The 16,769-nt window shown below is 41.4% G+C and overlaps 1 protein-coding gene across 1 annotated transcript in view; it reads left to right on the plus strand.

Annotated features, from left to right (window-relative positions):
• mpp7a (membrane protein, palmitoylated 7a (MAGUK p55 subfamily member 7)) overlaps positions 1-16,769 on the plus strand; it is a gene marked incomplete at its 5' end in the record, with an annotated part of 82,979 nt that overhangs the window by 12,741 nt on the left and 53,469 nt on the right. Inside the window, one exon of the mRNA XM_035998315.1 lies at positions 5,372-5,503. Coding sequence (XP_035854208.1) covers positions 5,372-5,503 — 132 coding nt within the window. The remainder of the gene's footprint in view (positions 1-5,371; positions 5,504-16,769) is intronic.

Genomic DNA, 16,769 nt, shown 5'->3' on the forward strand with positions numbered 1-16,769 from the left:
GTGTGTGTGTATATACTATATTTTTCCTTTTTTAACTGTCTAGTGTGTAATTGTGTGTTGTTCATACTATAAAATGATTTATTGTTTGTCTTTGTTGAATAATACAGAAGACAAAGAGCTTAAAAAATAATTGAATCGCAATATTTGGGAAAAAAATCGCAATTAGATTATTTTCAAAAATCGTTCAGCCCTAATTTATTATTTAGATCAGATACTATAATTAGATATAGATTTCCCCCAGCTACCAAATAAAATGATTGGGTCGTATGTGGGAAATCATCTCCAATAACAAGAACTGAATTGAAACCTATACGATTGATTGATTGATTGATCCCAAGGGAAATTTAGGAAACAATACATTAAAAATGTATGTATGTACCTCTGCACAAAACTCCTCTCCAACCTTCAGCTTTCTTTACTCAGAAAGAGCTTCACCAATATTTACTTGTAGTCGCTCTTTGTCTATTTTCTTTCTCTGTTGCTCTGTTCTCCCACCACCTCCACATGCTGCTCAGCCGACCTGCGCTCCAGTGCAATACGAGGTCAGCCAAACAATTCCACACCAAACAATGGAAAATATTCGGCTACTGCTTCCTTTACTGCCGGTCGAGAGCCCTGTCAGAAGCAACTGAGTCCAAGGGAGGCGATCCATAGTGATCGCTGAACTAGAATCACAACAAAGATTTATTTCAAACATTTCATGGCTTTGAGATGCCACCAAAAAGTACCGGTATGGTATGTTCATCAAAACATCAAAGAAAGCTGGATTCTACAATTCCTGGATCTTTTTCTGATGTTATGTGAGTTACCACAAGTGTGTCCGTTTTAGATTGAAAGCATCATACCTGGTGTTGTCAAGTTGAGCGATTGACATCTGCTTGTGTTCACACACTTGCATACAGTTTCTCTACCCCTCAACTTCATGACCTCTACTCTTGCGTGTTGGTTCAAGTTTTGAGCGCCTGGGCCTAAAACGCTCCTGCTGGAATACTCGGGCAACACTATATTAGTTCCAGCACCTTGGTTTGGAGAGAGGGCTTCGACTAGAACATGCTGGGGGTATGGAGGCTCTTGACGTTTTCCTGACATTGTGTCTCAAACCGTAGGCTGCATGTGGGCTTCGGGAATAAAGTATTAAAACTTTGCTATGTTTCTGTCTCCATCTGTCCTCCAGGGCACTTGATACCGTACCAGCCAACCCCAGTGTAAATCACAGGGCCGGGGGTGTAAAACAAAAGCAGATGGCTGCTGCCTTTGAATGGCGTCTCTGTGCGATAGTAACTGTATCACTCTTAATTATGGCTGAAATGATCCATTCCTGGGGTGGAGATATAAATCACGCTCTTTAAAACTCCCCTCTCTCTTTCTCTTCCTTGCCTCAAACTTTCTCTTTTACGATTCGCACATGAAAAAACAACTTTCACCCATATTAGCGCCCCCTCAGCAAGACTAATATTGACAGGGATGAAAGTGCCAATTATGATGGCCGGCTGTATCCGTCGGCGCGTATGGAGGTAGGTGTGTGTATACAGGCTTGCAGAATGTATTTGAGTAGGGTGGTACATGCTGAGGTTCAAGGCTTGGGGGTGGGGGGTGGGGGGAGGGGGGTGGGTGTGAATGTCAAATCCCAGCTGGGCTACAGCAGGGTCTCCAAGGCAGAACGCACACAGCGGGGTCCTTCCCGCTTAGGCAAAGCAGTTACCCTGCACCAATCCAGCACCGCCAGCTAAAAAACGAGTGGTCTGGTGACAGGGCCGGGGGTGGGGGGGGGGGGGCTTTAATGAGAGGCCAATGCCAGGAATGTACGAGCAGGTTTATTTAGTCAAGCTCAGTGATCTGTTTTTCTAGGATCCCTATTATGCCTAATGAACATAAACACACAAACCGAGAATGGACGAGATGCCTGCAAAACAAGGGCATCACTCCCCTTCATCTTTCTGTCAGTCTCTCACTCTCCTTCCTCCTCAGCTGCAGGCCTATACAAGGATATAACTCTAGATTTGATTAGGCTGCTAATCCACCGACACTGAGGCATAACAAGACCCACTGACTCGTATCAACCCAGGAAGAAAGCCTCCATACAAAGACCTCTGTGTGTAAAACATTTGTACCTGTGCAGTTGTACTCACATGTCAACGGTCACCAGCCAGGGCATGTGCCATGTGCTATCTATTAGCATACAGCTGTTATTGCTACTTCCTAGAGAGTTTTTACAAGGTATTAGCTGTTGCTCGGTTATAGGTTGTTAGGCACGGCCGTGGGGGAGAATGCGGCGGCAGTGCCAGATTTAAGGAAGTGCCATCGATGAGAGGACACTCACAGGTCAGGATATTAGGCCTGGTGAATAGAGTTTAGAGGAAACGGCAACTGGCAGGTTAGTGGAGGAAAGGTTGAAGTGAGCATGAGGAAATGTGGAGGGTTCTCTTAGCTCTGTATGTTTTACTCTGTTTTGTACAATTTTGCACTACTGCAACAACCAAGTTTCCAATCTAAAACTAATTGTTCATGTGTTCATCGATTAAACATCGGGTCTATAAAATGTCAGAATATAGAGGAAAGTAACACATTTCAATTCCCTGAAGCCCAAGTTGACATGTCCAAATGTTTAATCAGTCCATAATCCAACGTTTTTCAGTTTGTTGTGATGTAAAACAGAGAAAAGCAGCAACTTGTCACATTTGACAAGCTGGATCCAGCAAATGTTTGCTATTTGAATTATATTTTTGCTTGATTTATGACTTGAACAGTTGAGTTGTATTCATTTGCACTGCTCAGAATCAAACAATGTGTAAGAAGAGAAAAAACCATTTTAGCAAAATCACTGTCGATTCAATTTGTGTCAATGGATTGATTGACAAATTGTTTCAGCACCACTCCAATTTCATTCCAGGGACTTATTCTGCACGGTGTCAGTGTCAACACTGTAGTTCTGCTTCGCGGGCACCAGGCCCGCTTGGGTGTCCCACCATGCTGAGAGGCTGATGGACGCCTGGCTGACCCACATGTTGTCACGACCCAGAACAGGTGCTGTGACTGACAGTCAAACACCATAAAGAGAGCCACAACACCACATGTATCCAACCTCAAACTCAAAAAATCCCTATTTCTCCGGGTTTTCTGTCATGGCACAGGCTGGCTTTTACAGAAAAAACTTGATACAACAGCAAATTAAAATAATATTACTTATACCCCCTGTGGGGGAAAAAAAACAGAGGAAAAGAAGGTAAAGAAAACAGAAAAAGAGCTGGTGGCCACAAAGTCAGAAGCAGTTTTCTGTAAATATTTGCACTGTGATCTTTTATTCAGCCCTGTGTGGAGTGCTACTTTCATTCATTACATTACATGTCATTTAGCTGACGCTTTTATCCAAACCGACCTACAATTGTTATATATCAGAGGTCGCACACCTAGGGGTTAAGTGTCTTGCTCAGGGACACGTTGGTTGACGTATCGCAGTGGGAATCAAACCCGGATCTCCCACACCAAAGGCATGTATCATATCCACTGTGCCATCACCACCCCTGGCTATAGCTCTTGCCATAAAGTCACGTATGTTCCCATGTGGTGCTGAACCACAGAATGCAACATTAATGATCTCATCACTACATTGTGGAGACTGCAACTGCGAACTCTCCATCCATATCTTGACACGGCGCTATGAACACAATAGGATAAATCAAGCACAGGTTTGGGATCCCATTCAGTTTGCTGTCCTCATCTGCAAACCGTTTTGGTTTCCTGCGTTCCAAGAGAATATTTCAATACTATCATGAGCATCACTAGACATACAATACAACAGAAAGTGTGGTTTTATGTACGGTGCAGATATAAGCCAGGAACACATTGTCAGGCCTGTTCTGAGAAATGAACAAACGGACGCTGGGAACATTTTGTAAAACAAACAACAAAAAATGTATGAAAGATAAAATCGAAGAAGAGCAAACAAGAAGAGGCGATTAATGGCATTTGAGAGTTTGGACAGGAGGACCAAGAAAATGAGAAATTTGTGGAGGAAGATGATAAAGAGAAAAAAAAGAAAAAAGCTTCAGTCAATTCTTTTCCATTTAGTTTTTTTTCAATTTCCAGTTACTTTTGTCGCTATATCCATGGCTTATTATAACTTTCTATTTATCAAGATAACTGCTGAGATCTGGGAACACAGTGTTATCTGCTTCAAGAGACACAAACTGTCAGATGATCAGACAGGTTGATAAAGCCAGCAGTTTAGCCAGATTATCTAAACCTTCCTTGATGTTTACAACAGCCAGTTAAGATAATTCTTTACATTTTTAAACCCATACTGTAAGTACAGTGTAATGAATACAGATATGAATAATTACCTAAACCACAAAAGAAAGAACCACGTAATAAACCTAGAATCATCGTTTAAGGTTTGGCCCAAGGGAATAAATAGACACAAGTCCTCTCAAGTGTACGAGATAAAACTCTGTGTGTGCGTTTGTATGTGTGTTGGTCAGCTTGTCTCTCAGTGGATCCTGGCCACAGAGCTCGAGTTGTGTCTCCTCCTCCCATCTGCTCCCAGTTAGCAACATCTTGAACGCTGTACTGCAGCATGCTCCCATGCCATAAAACACACTACTCCTCTTCTCACCAAATCCTTCTCTCCCTCTCTCTCTCACTTTCTATCTCTATACTTTTGTCTGGCACATGGGGTGGAAGATGTTTTTCTCACTTTTCTCTCCCCTCAACCATGGAAAAAGCAGCACGCGTCCAGCTGCATCTTGGTCCGGACATGGAGTCGTTAAATAGTTTGAAAAATGAACGTCTCAATGGCATCATTCTTGTCTGCGTCCCGTCTCTTTTTAATGTCTGCTCGTGAACGTGTGAAATATCTGAGGCGACTGAGAACTTCATTACTTTGAGCCTGCCGCCCAACGGTGCAAAACATCGTTTCTCAGAGTGTTCACCACCTTGCCCTTGGAAAGCAGTGGTCCTGAAAAATGATGGCCAAGGTTGCCCCACACCCTTTTTATGTGCAGACCCTCATGAGCAATGGTCCAGGACAGGTCCTGGTTGCCTTTAATCAGAGAGATGTATGGTGGGAGAGCGTAGACCTAATGACAATTAACGCATGTAGCTAAGTTCTGGCTCTGAACGCGTTCAAATCCATCACCCAGCAATGGAGGGAGAAACCCCAATTCATAACCATCCTCCCTGCAGTCTCTGCATTTTCTCCGTCCTGCTCAAAGAAAGAAATGATGGATTAAACTCTTAATAGCATGTATTGCGACACTTTATTTGGCTAATTAGACAGAGGTAAAGCTAAGGCCTTAATGGTTTTACTGATAACCCTCGCCTCTTGTGTCTTTCCTTCCATTCCATTACTCCTCTATCCCTCTCCTTCCTCTAGAGCCTTCTGTCGGTCCATGACACTATCGCCCAGAAGAGTTACGACCCCGAACTACCTCCGCTGCCTGAAGACATTGACGACGATGAGGATTCTGTGAAAATCATCAGACTGGTTAAAAACAAGGAACCTCTCGTAAGTAACTTTTCTCAGTCATCTTGAGAAATGATGTGTTTGATCTGTACATAGTGGTTTTCAGCAGCTTCCAGGAGTTTGAAAAATGGTTTTAGGAAGTTAAAAAGACTCCAAAAATTATGACTTTGGGGGCGTCCCAGTGGTCTGGGTGTAAAGGCACCGACTAGGGTTGCACGATGTTGACTAAATGTGATATTGCGATATTGATTATGAATATTGCGATATCGATGTTGATATCAATATTTTTAAACATATGTAAAATTAAGGGACACCCACAAAGTTAAGGGAAAACGCATCAAAATAGATTCATAACAAATAAAACAAGTTTTCTTACAACACAAGGTTTATTTCAACTGACGGTCATATTGGCCTGGTAAAACTCAAATAAATAAATAACGACCATGTCTACAGAACAGGACATGTTTTAGTGGTTGTACAGTATAAAAACAATAAATAAAGAGCATGTCTACAGAACAGGACATTTTAGAAACAATAAAAATAAATATAAAAAAATATTGCACACTTATTGCGACATTTTCGATATAATATTGCGCAAAGTGATATCGCGATAACGATATTGAGTCGATATATCATGCACCCCTAGCACCGACCATAGGCTGCAACATCCCCGGATGAAATCAGGATGCCAGGGACCTTTTGTTGCATGTTATTCCCTAATGTAGGTATAAAAATTCTTACAGCAAACTCCAAACTGAATGTATCATCAGGTTCTTTATTCTGTTTGTATTTGTGGTTCACATCCTTTATGTCATGAAAATCGCGGCTTTGTTTGCTAATCCATGAGTTTCTGAATGCCTCTTGTACCAAAGCAGCATCCACACCACAAATCAAGCCAATACCATCCATGCTTTTGAGGTACTCGCATGTGGGAATCCAAACCACAACCTTGAAGTTGTAAGTACACCAAAACCAACCGCAATTACCCTGCTCTTGGCCATGAGTATTTTCAGCCAGTCTAGGCTCGGTGTCTGCGAACGGCTTCCTTTTCTATCCTGGTCAGTGTTGCTCTCTCATTTTAACATGCTTCTCACGTCTATTCTCTTTAGACATCGTCCCAGACATCAGCAACCACCCATCTGTTACGGCCTCGGGGCCCAACTCTACGACAGCGCTGTCTTGGCCTGTATTCTTGTTTTCACTCCACCCATCGACCCTTGTCTGTATGTGTCGTCTGATGGCTGCCATTCCATTCATTTCCCTGCTCTGGTTATTTTTTTTCAGCTTTGTTGCGCGATTATTTTTGTTTTGCCATTGTTGTGATACTCTTGACTGACCTCAGTGTCCTGCGACACATACTGCACTACTCAAGTCCTCGATGGCCTCCATCTGTCATCATAGCACTTTGTTGTGTGCTGAGGCCCCGCCCAGCTTTGATCTGTGCCGGACGTTTTCTGGCCCCGGCTGCCTCTATTTTCACTTTGTGGTTTTTGCCCTGACCACCGTCTTGGCTCCAGGCCGGCGCACTTCTCTCACCACACCCCGGGGGAAGGAGAACACACCTAAGCCATTTTTGGGTTTCTGCCTGTTGCATGTTCTGTGGAGTTGCTGAACGTAATAATGTGGCTTGGAGGAATTCTCATTCTCCCTCTCGACACACATTGTCGCGGGCGCTTCCTGCGTTTGGCCTCTCCAGAGTCTGATGTTGGATCACATTCCCTGAAACCATAATGTAATTTACACCCGATCTGGTCAGCTTAATCGTCTAGCTGGTGTTATTCCATTACACAACTTGATTCTTTTTTGTCGCAGTGATTTGGCTCCTGAGATCATCTAAAACACACATTTATGATGTGTGATATTGCGTGTTACAATATTGAAGGTGTTATGTAGAATATATTTTTGTAGTAAAATAGTGGCTCACTCTCAGTTTATAGGTGAAGGGTGCACACTGGTTATTGTTTTTCAAGTGTTCTTTTACTGGTCAACATTAGGTTAGTTTTATAAATACTCCTCCAATTTTAAAGAGGTTTCATTTAATGTGGCTCTTTAAATGCAACATATCATCAGTATCACCGCAATATTGTTGCACTGGCTGCTTATTTTTCTACCAGTACATTTAATTCACTCCCTACAGGCTTTGACGCATAAACAGGCTACACAATTAGATTAATAGCAGGAAATCAAGTGGGGCTGCAACTAATGATTATTTTCATAGTCGATTAATCTGTCGATTATTTTCTCGATTAGTTGTTTGATCTATAAAAATGTCCAAACATGGTGAAAAATGTGGATCAGTGTTTCCCAAAGCCTAAGAGGACGTCCTCAAATGTCTCGTTTTGTCCAAAACTCAAAGATATTCAGTTTACTGTCACAGAGGAGAGAAGAAACTAGAACATATTCACATTTAACAAGCTGGAATCAGAGAAATCAGATTTTTTTTAATAAAAAAATGACTCAAACGATTAATCGATTATCAAAATAGTTGGCGAGTAATTTAATAGTTGACAACTAATCGATTAATTAATTCATCGTTGCACCTCTAAAATTAAGTCATAATAACTCCCAACCTGCGTTAGACAACACATTTTATTCATGAATGTAACAGCAACAGCCACTAAATTTGACAATGCAACTAATTACACAGCAGTGAGAAAACAAATCAAACTATACAGTGACATCGTACACGTTGGAGTAATGGGAAGCAAGTGTCAACCCACTGCTGTGGAGCCATTCTGTCCCTGTAAGTCTTACTATAGCTGCCCTCTCACTGCCCATTTGACCCACAGGGCACAACTGCTGCCCATAATCTCCTGTGGCTATAATTTAGGCCTGACCGTGGTGTGGACAGCAGTAGGATTCTTCTACAGGGCATAGTTTTTCTGTGTATGCATGAAAGAAAGCAATGAATACTAAAATGCTGCAATTGTGGCAGTGAGTAATCTCAGAAATATAATGTGTAATGGTCTTGTATTTGTACTGGAGCACCGAAAGAAGAGCAACTTGTATCCCCATAGAAGATTAGAACCTGAGACCCTATTCTGGCCTCTTTTTGGAAGTGCTTGGAACCTCAGAGAAAGACTTTCATTAGGGGCCGAGAAGCAGCCTCTTGTATTTGCGAATATTAAATATTCCTACCATTAAAACTGCCGTCCCATCCATTAGAAAAATCACCACACTTTGCACATAGGTCCAGTCCTGTGCTAAACTTCCTCAACAGGCTTGGTGGGCTAATAATCCTGATGGTGGCTACATCTAAAGTTTAAAATTTTGAAAATGTAATATATAACATATCAGTCCTACATACTAGCACTTTTCAACTTTCACCAAAATGTAAGCCCAGATGAGCAGAAATTATCATATGTTTGGAGCTTGCAGGAATAATGAAGTCCATCTCTCTGTTTTTTTTTTTTTGTTTTTGTTTTCAAAAACTGTAAAACTAATTAAACCTAACTCCTCACACAGTTTTTGTTCAATTGACACCAAAATTGCTCCACTGCATCTTCAGACTGTCCTACACAAACGATCCTGCCAGATTTCTAAGTTTTCCAAAATTAAGCCTGCAGTGCATCACTGCAGTACAGCAGTACTGTAAACAACTACTGCAAAGTTTCACTTAATACATCTCCAATGTTCATGAAAATAAATGACAAAAGTAGTGCGGTAAATTTCAGAATTTTATCTCAGATTTTTTGGCAAAATTTACACGAGGATAGTATTTTATCCTCATGTAAGCTATTGCAGTCAATGGGAATACAGCATATTCAGTTTTGTCACTTATGGAGCAATCCATTTTTTTTGTAAAAAAAAAAAATCTCTGTGTAATCTACACAAATTCTCAGAATTTTGTCTCAAATCTTACTACTACTAGATTGAAATCTGCCTTTATTGTATAAGCAACACTCAGTTATAAAGTAAAGTGTGAAGCCGTCTCAGGTGTCTTACCTGGCAGTTGCATGGCTTGCCCTTGATGTCTGAGGTTGTGAGTTTGAGCCTCAGTTGATGCAGAACAAATATGCTAATGCATACTCATGGATTGTGCTGTGTGGATTAAATACTTAGGTTTTAATGTTTAATGATATTTGTCTTACTCATTCTCCTTTTTCTTTCTCCTCAAAATGCCCGGCCCCGACTCACAGCTGCGCAGCAGCTATAATTCTATTTGTATCAAGACACCTTTGGTCAGAACCTATGACTCTTCTCTGTCTTGTGACCACTAAAGAATGAATGTGTCCAAAGAGAGAGTAAGACAAGTTGCAAGTTGCATTCATCAAATAGTTCCTGTGGGAATAGAGCAAAGTGCTGTAATAATATAAACTTGCAAAAAGGAAAAAAGTGGGCTTCTACAGTATTTATATTACTGTGTAGCTAAAGGCCCTTTCACACCAAATTTATGCTCTGTAATTTGTCAGTTTTATGCACGTTAACCTTTCACACCTAAGTTGCAAATATTTTCAAATAAGATTTGCAGCAGAGAAGAGCTAAACCTGGGAACATATTTTACTCTTTGAACTCCATGGCCTTCATGTATCTCTGCTCATTCTTTTTTTGTTGCTGCTGCCATTTAGCATCACGTGGCTCTCTTTTCTCCCCCCCTAATGTACATGTCATAGAAGGTTCTCCACAATCTTTCACCTCATCGCAATTTCAATCTTTCAAATAAAAACGTTTGCACAGCATTTTAGCCTAAAGTTAGAACTCAACTTTTGCAAGATTGTACACTAGCACTGCCACTTCACTTCTGAATTTGCTTGTCATACAACTTTTAGTCAATAGAATTATTGTTTGTTTTGGATACATCAACGTATGTACATACAACACACGTGCTCCAGCTGAACAGCTCCTTACTCTTTACACACGCATTAAAGTGCTGACATGGAATTGACAAACATAAACATTTTGCACTCATGGTGAAATGGCCCTAATAGTTCTTGTTACTTTTTCATTTGTGGAGGTGAAGTTACTCTGTTTTTGTGACCCTCTAAGTACGTAGTCAATTTTAAGGTTTTGCATCTACCTCTGGCCCCTTAACAATTGCCATCCTGTACATCTTTAAAGGGAAACTGACCCTAATGAACAGTTAGATCGTATATTAAGGAAACAGCCAGCGGGTCAGATGCTCACGGTGAAGTAACAGCCAATCTACTAACCAATAAAAAAACCCTCTAATTGCACAGGGTCCTCATTCACTGCCGCACCAAATTGATTTGGATGTGCCCTTTAACTCGCAATTTCATACAATCAGCCTGAAATTCTCAAACTTGACATCATAACAACGCGGCTGTACAATATCTTATTTCCTTTCCATCTCTCCTTACTTTGCTCTCTTTTATTTTCTCGTTCACTTTTTTCGCTGTCTACCTTTGTCTCATTCTACAGTTCTGGTTATTGTGAGGACTGGGCTGCAGCTAGCACGCAGGGCCCTTTCCTTGTGACTCATCCATTAAGTTAATTGTGATTAGTTGAGTGGATTGTATTCAGTAGCTCTGATTAATTGCTATCATTTCTCAGAGCGTGACTTCATGCCACATTTCGATGAAACTGTAAAAACTCTATCTTCCAGGACAAACTCCCTCTTCTTCGTCTTCCCCCTTTTTCTGTTGTACTCCCTGCTCTCCCAAACCGGCAGATTTATTAGCTCAAGTGTCGAGACAATGAAATAATTGGGTTTGGAGAGCGATACAAACATGTGCGCGCATACAGAAACATGAGCTCAGTCATGTCTTTTTATTAGAAGAATGTGTTATTTTGGAAAAGGTTTCAGAACAGTTTGGTGGGGGGCTAAATTTGAGTGTTAAGGGGGTTGCGTCAGCGTTGAGTATGTGGCAGTGTAGCTGATATACTTGTGAGGTTTGCTTCTGGTGATAAAGGGCTTGAGTGCAGACTGACTAATAGGACAAAAAGTTGGAGGAAGCTAAAATGCACCGGTGTTACGCAACTCACGTACCCCAGCCAAAAAATCCAGATCCAGGAGCTTGGATGATCGAGAGAGGCCTAAAACATGAGCTATGTCCAGTTTAAAAAGTTAAATAGTGTTAACATCTTTCATTGTTGTTAATGAAACCTTGAATCATCTATTTCGCTAGATTTAAGTGTCATTTTCTCGGTGCTCGTGTAGTGATATTTGACTGTTTGTAATCATTGTATGAATTCCTTGCTAAAGAACTTGTTAATTGACATTTCTTGCTGTTGAGGAGCTGCAGCGTCTACCAAAGCATTCTGGAAATCAATCAATCATCACACACACAAAATGCAATAAGTAGCAAAAGACAACTTTGAGCAACTTTTAGCAACTTTGAGCGCCCTAGATGGTACACCACAGCTGTGCGGGGTGACCATCGGTATGATGTGAGAACATTAGAGGCTGACAAGCCTGCTGTGGCCGGCTCTGTTTTCCTCATTTGGATGTTCTGAGTCCAGTGATGCAGATGTAAATAGCAGACTTGGAGATGCTGGGCGTGCATGCCCTGCTGTGTTCGCGTTCGTTTTATACATCACTTAACGGCTAACTCAATGCCACTCAGTCGGTGCCGGCTCTCACCGCTGTCAGAGTACCGTTTATTCACTTCTCCCACTCATTTCGTCTTTAGTTGTCCTCCTACTAGCACACAATCTTCCTCTTCCTCCAAGTCTCTTTTGCTTCCAGTCTCCCAAGTCATTTCTTTCATCTGGTTTTGCTATAAAACCTATTAAAATGCATTTCACTGTCCTACAAGTAAAGAGTTATCCCTTCTCCTTTCTCTGCAGTGTCTAAACGGACACCTGTTGATCATGAGTATAGATTTATAGATCCATCTATCCACATTCCTGTTCAGTATTTGTGAATAAAAATGTACCTTATCCATCCCTTTATCACTTCTTCCATCCAAGGTAGTTAGACATCATTAGCAGCCATAAAACCTCTCCTGCAAGGAATGTGAAAGGATCAATGTCAGGCTCTATTACTCACCTTTAGGGTTGGGTACCGAAACCCAGTGCCATATAACAACCGTTATCTACCAGACCGAATGACAACGCAGATTTCGGTGCCTCATTTTGGTGCCACTTTAATGTCTGCGCTGCCCTCTGGTGCTCCGAAACAGATGTTACAGGCAACAGAAGCATCACTGCACATGGCGGTAGTTACCATTACACTTGGCAGCAGGTAACGTTAGCCTACTGTTAGCTAGTAGCTGGCATAAACACGGTTAAAATGCTGAAAGCTAAAGGGTCCCGTGGCTGTATTTAACTTTGAAAGGATTGTGTTGTGTATTTTGGGCTACTGTAACATCCGTAGTTGAGATACACCTGATGGATTGTGGGTAACTTTAGCTTCCGTTGTGGGTGTTAGCCATGCTGCTGCTGAGACATGCTGTTGTGTTAATAAACAGGTAATATTCCGTCGTGGTCCAGGTTATCATTGTTATATCTAGTAACATGAAAAAGTTAAGAATATAACAAAAGGTGGCAATGAGGATATCTGGACCAACGCTTTGCTGTCTGCGACAGAAGAGTTTTATTCTGCATTCTGCTGACCAGGTGATAGACGGCGGCCGGGTTCGCTGTGTGTGCCGAGGTATGTGCTGTGCAGCCAGCTAAGCAGGAAGGAAAAAGCATTGGGAAACCAACCGGTACAAACTCTGAGTAGAGCCGGGGTATTACAAGGGCTGAAGTTACAAAAGGGAACCGTCTGTGAGTACAAGAGTGCCATATAACCAGGAGCCCTGAAATGACTGGAGTTATTGGCTTAATCGGTCCCTTTGATGAGAGCACGGAGCAACACAGAGCACCTTGACTATTTCGTCACGGCCCCTGGAATAGAGGATGAGAAGTTAGTGCCTACTATTCTAAGTGTGATTGGCCCAAAGACTTCTAACTTGTTACGCAATCTTTTACAGCCAGCAAAGCCAGGCAGGAAAACCTACAAAGAAATTGTAAACACACTGACAAACCATTTTTCACCCAAGCCTCTGTTGATTACAGAACGTTTCCGGTTCCACAGACAGAATCGAGAAGAATCTGTTTGTTGCAGCATTACGCAAGTTAGCTGAGCACTGCAAATGTAAGGATGCTTTAAGTGACACATTAAGAGACTGGCTTGTGTGTGGATTACGAAATGAAGCAGCACAGAAGAAACGACTCTCAGAAAGACTTGACTCTTGAAAAAGCCATTAATATCAGTGTGACCATGGAAATGGCATCAAAAGAAGCTCACCAACTACATGCTTCCGGTAGAGTGCATAAACTCAGCAGTGGCAGAGCGAACGCACAGGGGCCATGTTTCCGCTGTGGAAGATCAGGACACCTTGCTACCGTATTTTCCGGACTATAAGTTGCACTTTTTTTTCATAGTTTGGCTGGTCCTGCGACTTATAGTCAGGTGTGACTTATGTATCAAAATATATATAATTTAACATGTTTTTAAATGTTAATTCATACTGACTGACATGAACCAAGGACTAGGACTCGCTGGCTTATTATGTTAATTTAGCCTATTCAGCCTCCCAGGTATGTTTTTTATGCTGTTGTGTAGTTGAATAACTGTTAATGTGTTACGTTAACATACCGGAAACCTATTCAGCCTGTTGTTCTGTGTGCTGTTGTGTAGTTGAATAACTTGCCTTTCCAGATTAAATGTCTGTTCTTGGTCTTGGATTTTGTGAAGTCAGGTTCTAAATAAATGCGACTTATAGTCCAGTGCGACTTATAGTCCGGAAAATACGGTACTTAATGTAGGTGTAAATAGATGGACTGTCACAATTGTGGAAAAAAATGACATGTAGAAACAAAAAGAGCAAAGACAAAAGCTCAAAGACTGAAAGTAAAAAAAGACACTGTAAAACACAAAAAGAAAAGACATGTTCACACACTTAAGCACGGTACCGACAAAACAAGTGATTCCTCAGAGGAAGAGGTGTTGACTGGGAACACTGTGCAGATAATGAAAGTGGATGAAAGCTCAGAAGGCTTCTGGGCCAGACCGCAACTGGGAGGACATTCTGTAATTGTTGTTGTTTAACAGCAATTGACTGGTGCAATAAGTTATTATTACATTTTAAATACATTATTTAAATTTGACCATTGTTGCCCTTAGCAATAAACAAGCCGTTCTTTAATGTCGCCAACGGTCGTTTTGTGCTCTTCGTATCATTTTAACACCAGTATCGGGGAAAACCCCAAACGATACCCAATCCTACTCTCCTTCCTCTCCTCTTCCCCTTTTTTCTTCTACTGTGTGTTGTTGCACACACAGGATTGGTTTTCCCATCATGACTGGGTGTCACTGGGTACAGCTGAATGGAAACTAGACTGCAGTGTCCGTGCCATCCAGTTGGCAATGCCGACCTACATATCATCCTGCCTGGCACCAGCTAGCACCAATCAATACAGCTATACCACTACAGGGCCCAGCCACTCTTCCGCCACAGCCACTGGATACTAGTGGATCGGCTGGACTTCTCATTACACACCCACAAAGAGCACCAGTACAACTTCAGAGCTATGGTAGTTGCACATACAAATGTAGATGACATGTCCAACATTATTATTGTAAAAGCTCCAACTGCGTGATTGATGCGGGTGGATTTTCTTTACTTAATAAGGGAGTTGATAATTGCGACGAGACAGGAACGTTTTTGTGATCAATTTGGTTTGTAACAAAGTTGGTTTCCATGAATGGCAGTCGCAGGAATGAGGTATTGGCAATTTGACATGCCATGCTTTTCTCATCTGCTGCAGGCGGGCCTCCTCTGACACAACTGGGACGGTCGGATCATGGCTGCTCTGATTCTATTTGTCTGGAAGCCTTCACGAACACATTCATTGAGAATAGGGAATGAAATCACATCCAAATTATCACGTATTTAAACTGCGCTGGTGTGGTTGTATTTAAACGTAGGTTCACACAATGAATACAGTTTGAGTATCGCGGACAACCTTGGAGATACCTTTTTGATTGAAGCGGTTATCAAAGGGGGAGACTAGATAGATGTGTTTAAAAAAAAAAAGTGACTTTTCTGTTGTCTGTTTACATCAGAATGTGGAAAGCAAGGGGAAAGTAATGCCACTGGCTGGGAATTAATGGAGCAACTAATGAGATTAGAGCAGGCAGCACACATGTTAGTGTTTTACAGATAGACCCATGTGCTTTAAAAGCAATACATCTTTCACTTGATGGATTAGACCGCGGTGTCTTGGGAGCATTGCAAAGCAAGATGGAGTGCTATGCTCTAAAACATGAGGACAAGTGGAGAGCACTGCCGGTGTTGACTAGCTCACCGTGTGTGTGTGTGTGTGTGTGTGTGTGTGTGTGTGTGTGTGTGTGTGAGATACAGGTTGCTTTGTATTATAGTGCGTTGTAGTGTATTAAAAAAGCCTAATGATTAGAGGGTCCCTGCTCCCCGGAAATAATTTTATTGAATATCAATAAAAAATGACTTTACACTTGACATCATGTAATTTCCGAAAGCACATATTATAAAGTAATTTACACAGATATGTAGTATGAGAGATAGCATGTCCTGTGCATGAAGGCAAATGTCGATCCAGGATTTGCACGTGATATGCAGAAATTAGAAAATGATATTATAGATATGTAGGTCTACTTTTTACACAAGTTAAAAAAAGGTGCCTACTGTATATGTCACATTTCTAAGTGTCAAACTGACACATTGAGTCCAAAAATGTCTATAATATTTGATTTTGCGCTGAGAGTAATGCTCTCTTATCACACAGTTATACCTTTTGGACAGAGACCAGCTTCTCTAACCTTTAAGCTTTTGACCAATTTTTAGCTATAGAGCCAAAGCCAGAGTTGTGTCAGAACCTCAAGCAGGGAGGACGATTTGGACTGCACTTCTGACAGCCAAGAGATGCTCGCTGAAACTTAGATGTAATTTATAAATCTTTTATTAGGTTTCAGAGTCACTGGACACCAGTAAAATGCCATTATGAAAAAGAGAAATAAAAAGTGTTGGCCTAATTGTTAAGTCACACACTGTATACCTGCAAATTACTGTTTTGATTCTGAGGAAAGATTCTGCTTTGTTGTCTGGGGGTACAACAGCAGGTACTTCAATATCGCTTGCCTGGCGGCAGCAGGATAATCATTCTGTTGCTGTACATGGGTAGCAATGATGTTCTGGGTGGTTTTATTCAGCCGATGCAAAGCCTTCCTGTCTAAAAAAACTGTATACTGTATATAACCATGCTCATTTGTACTGTTTCCTGTCAGGATGCTTTCTATCGGTTGTAAATATGATATGATATTAAATCTAAAAAAGTGGGGTTTTTTTGCTAATCCAGCAAATAAAATACCTTTTTTTTTTTT

Source organism: Sander lucioperca, chromosome 23 (genome assembly GCF_008315115.2).
Source record: "Sander lucioperca isolate FBNREF2018 chromosome 23, SLUC_FBN_1.2, whole genome shotgun sequence".
NCBI classification, from domain to species: Eukaryota; Metazoa; Chordata; class Actinopteri; order Perciformes; family Percidae; genus Sander; species Sander lucioperca.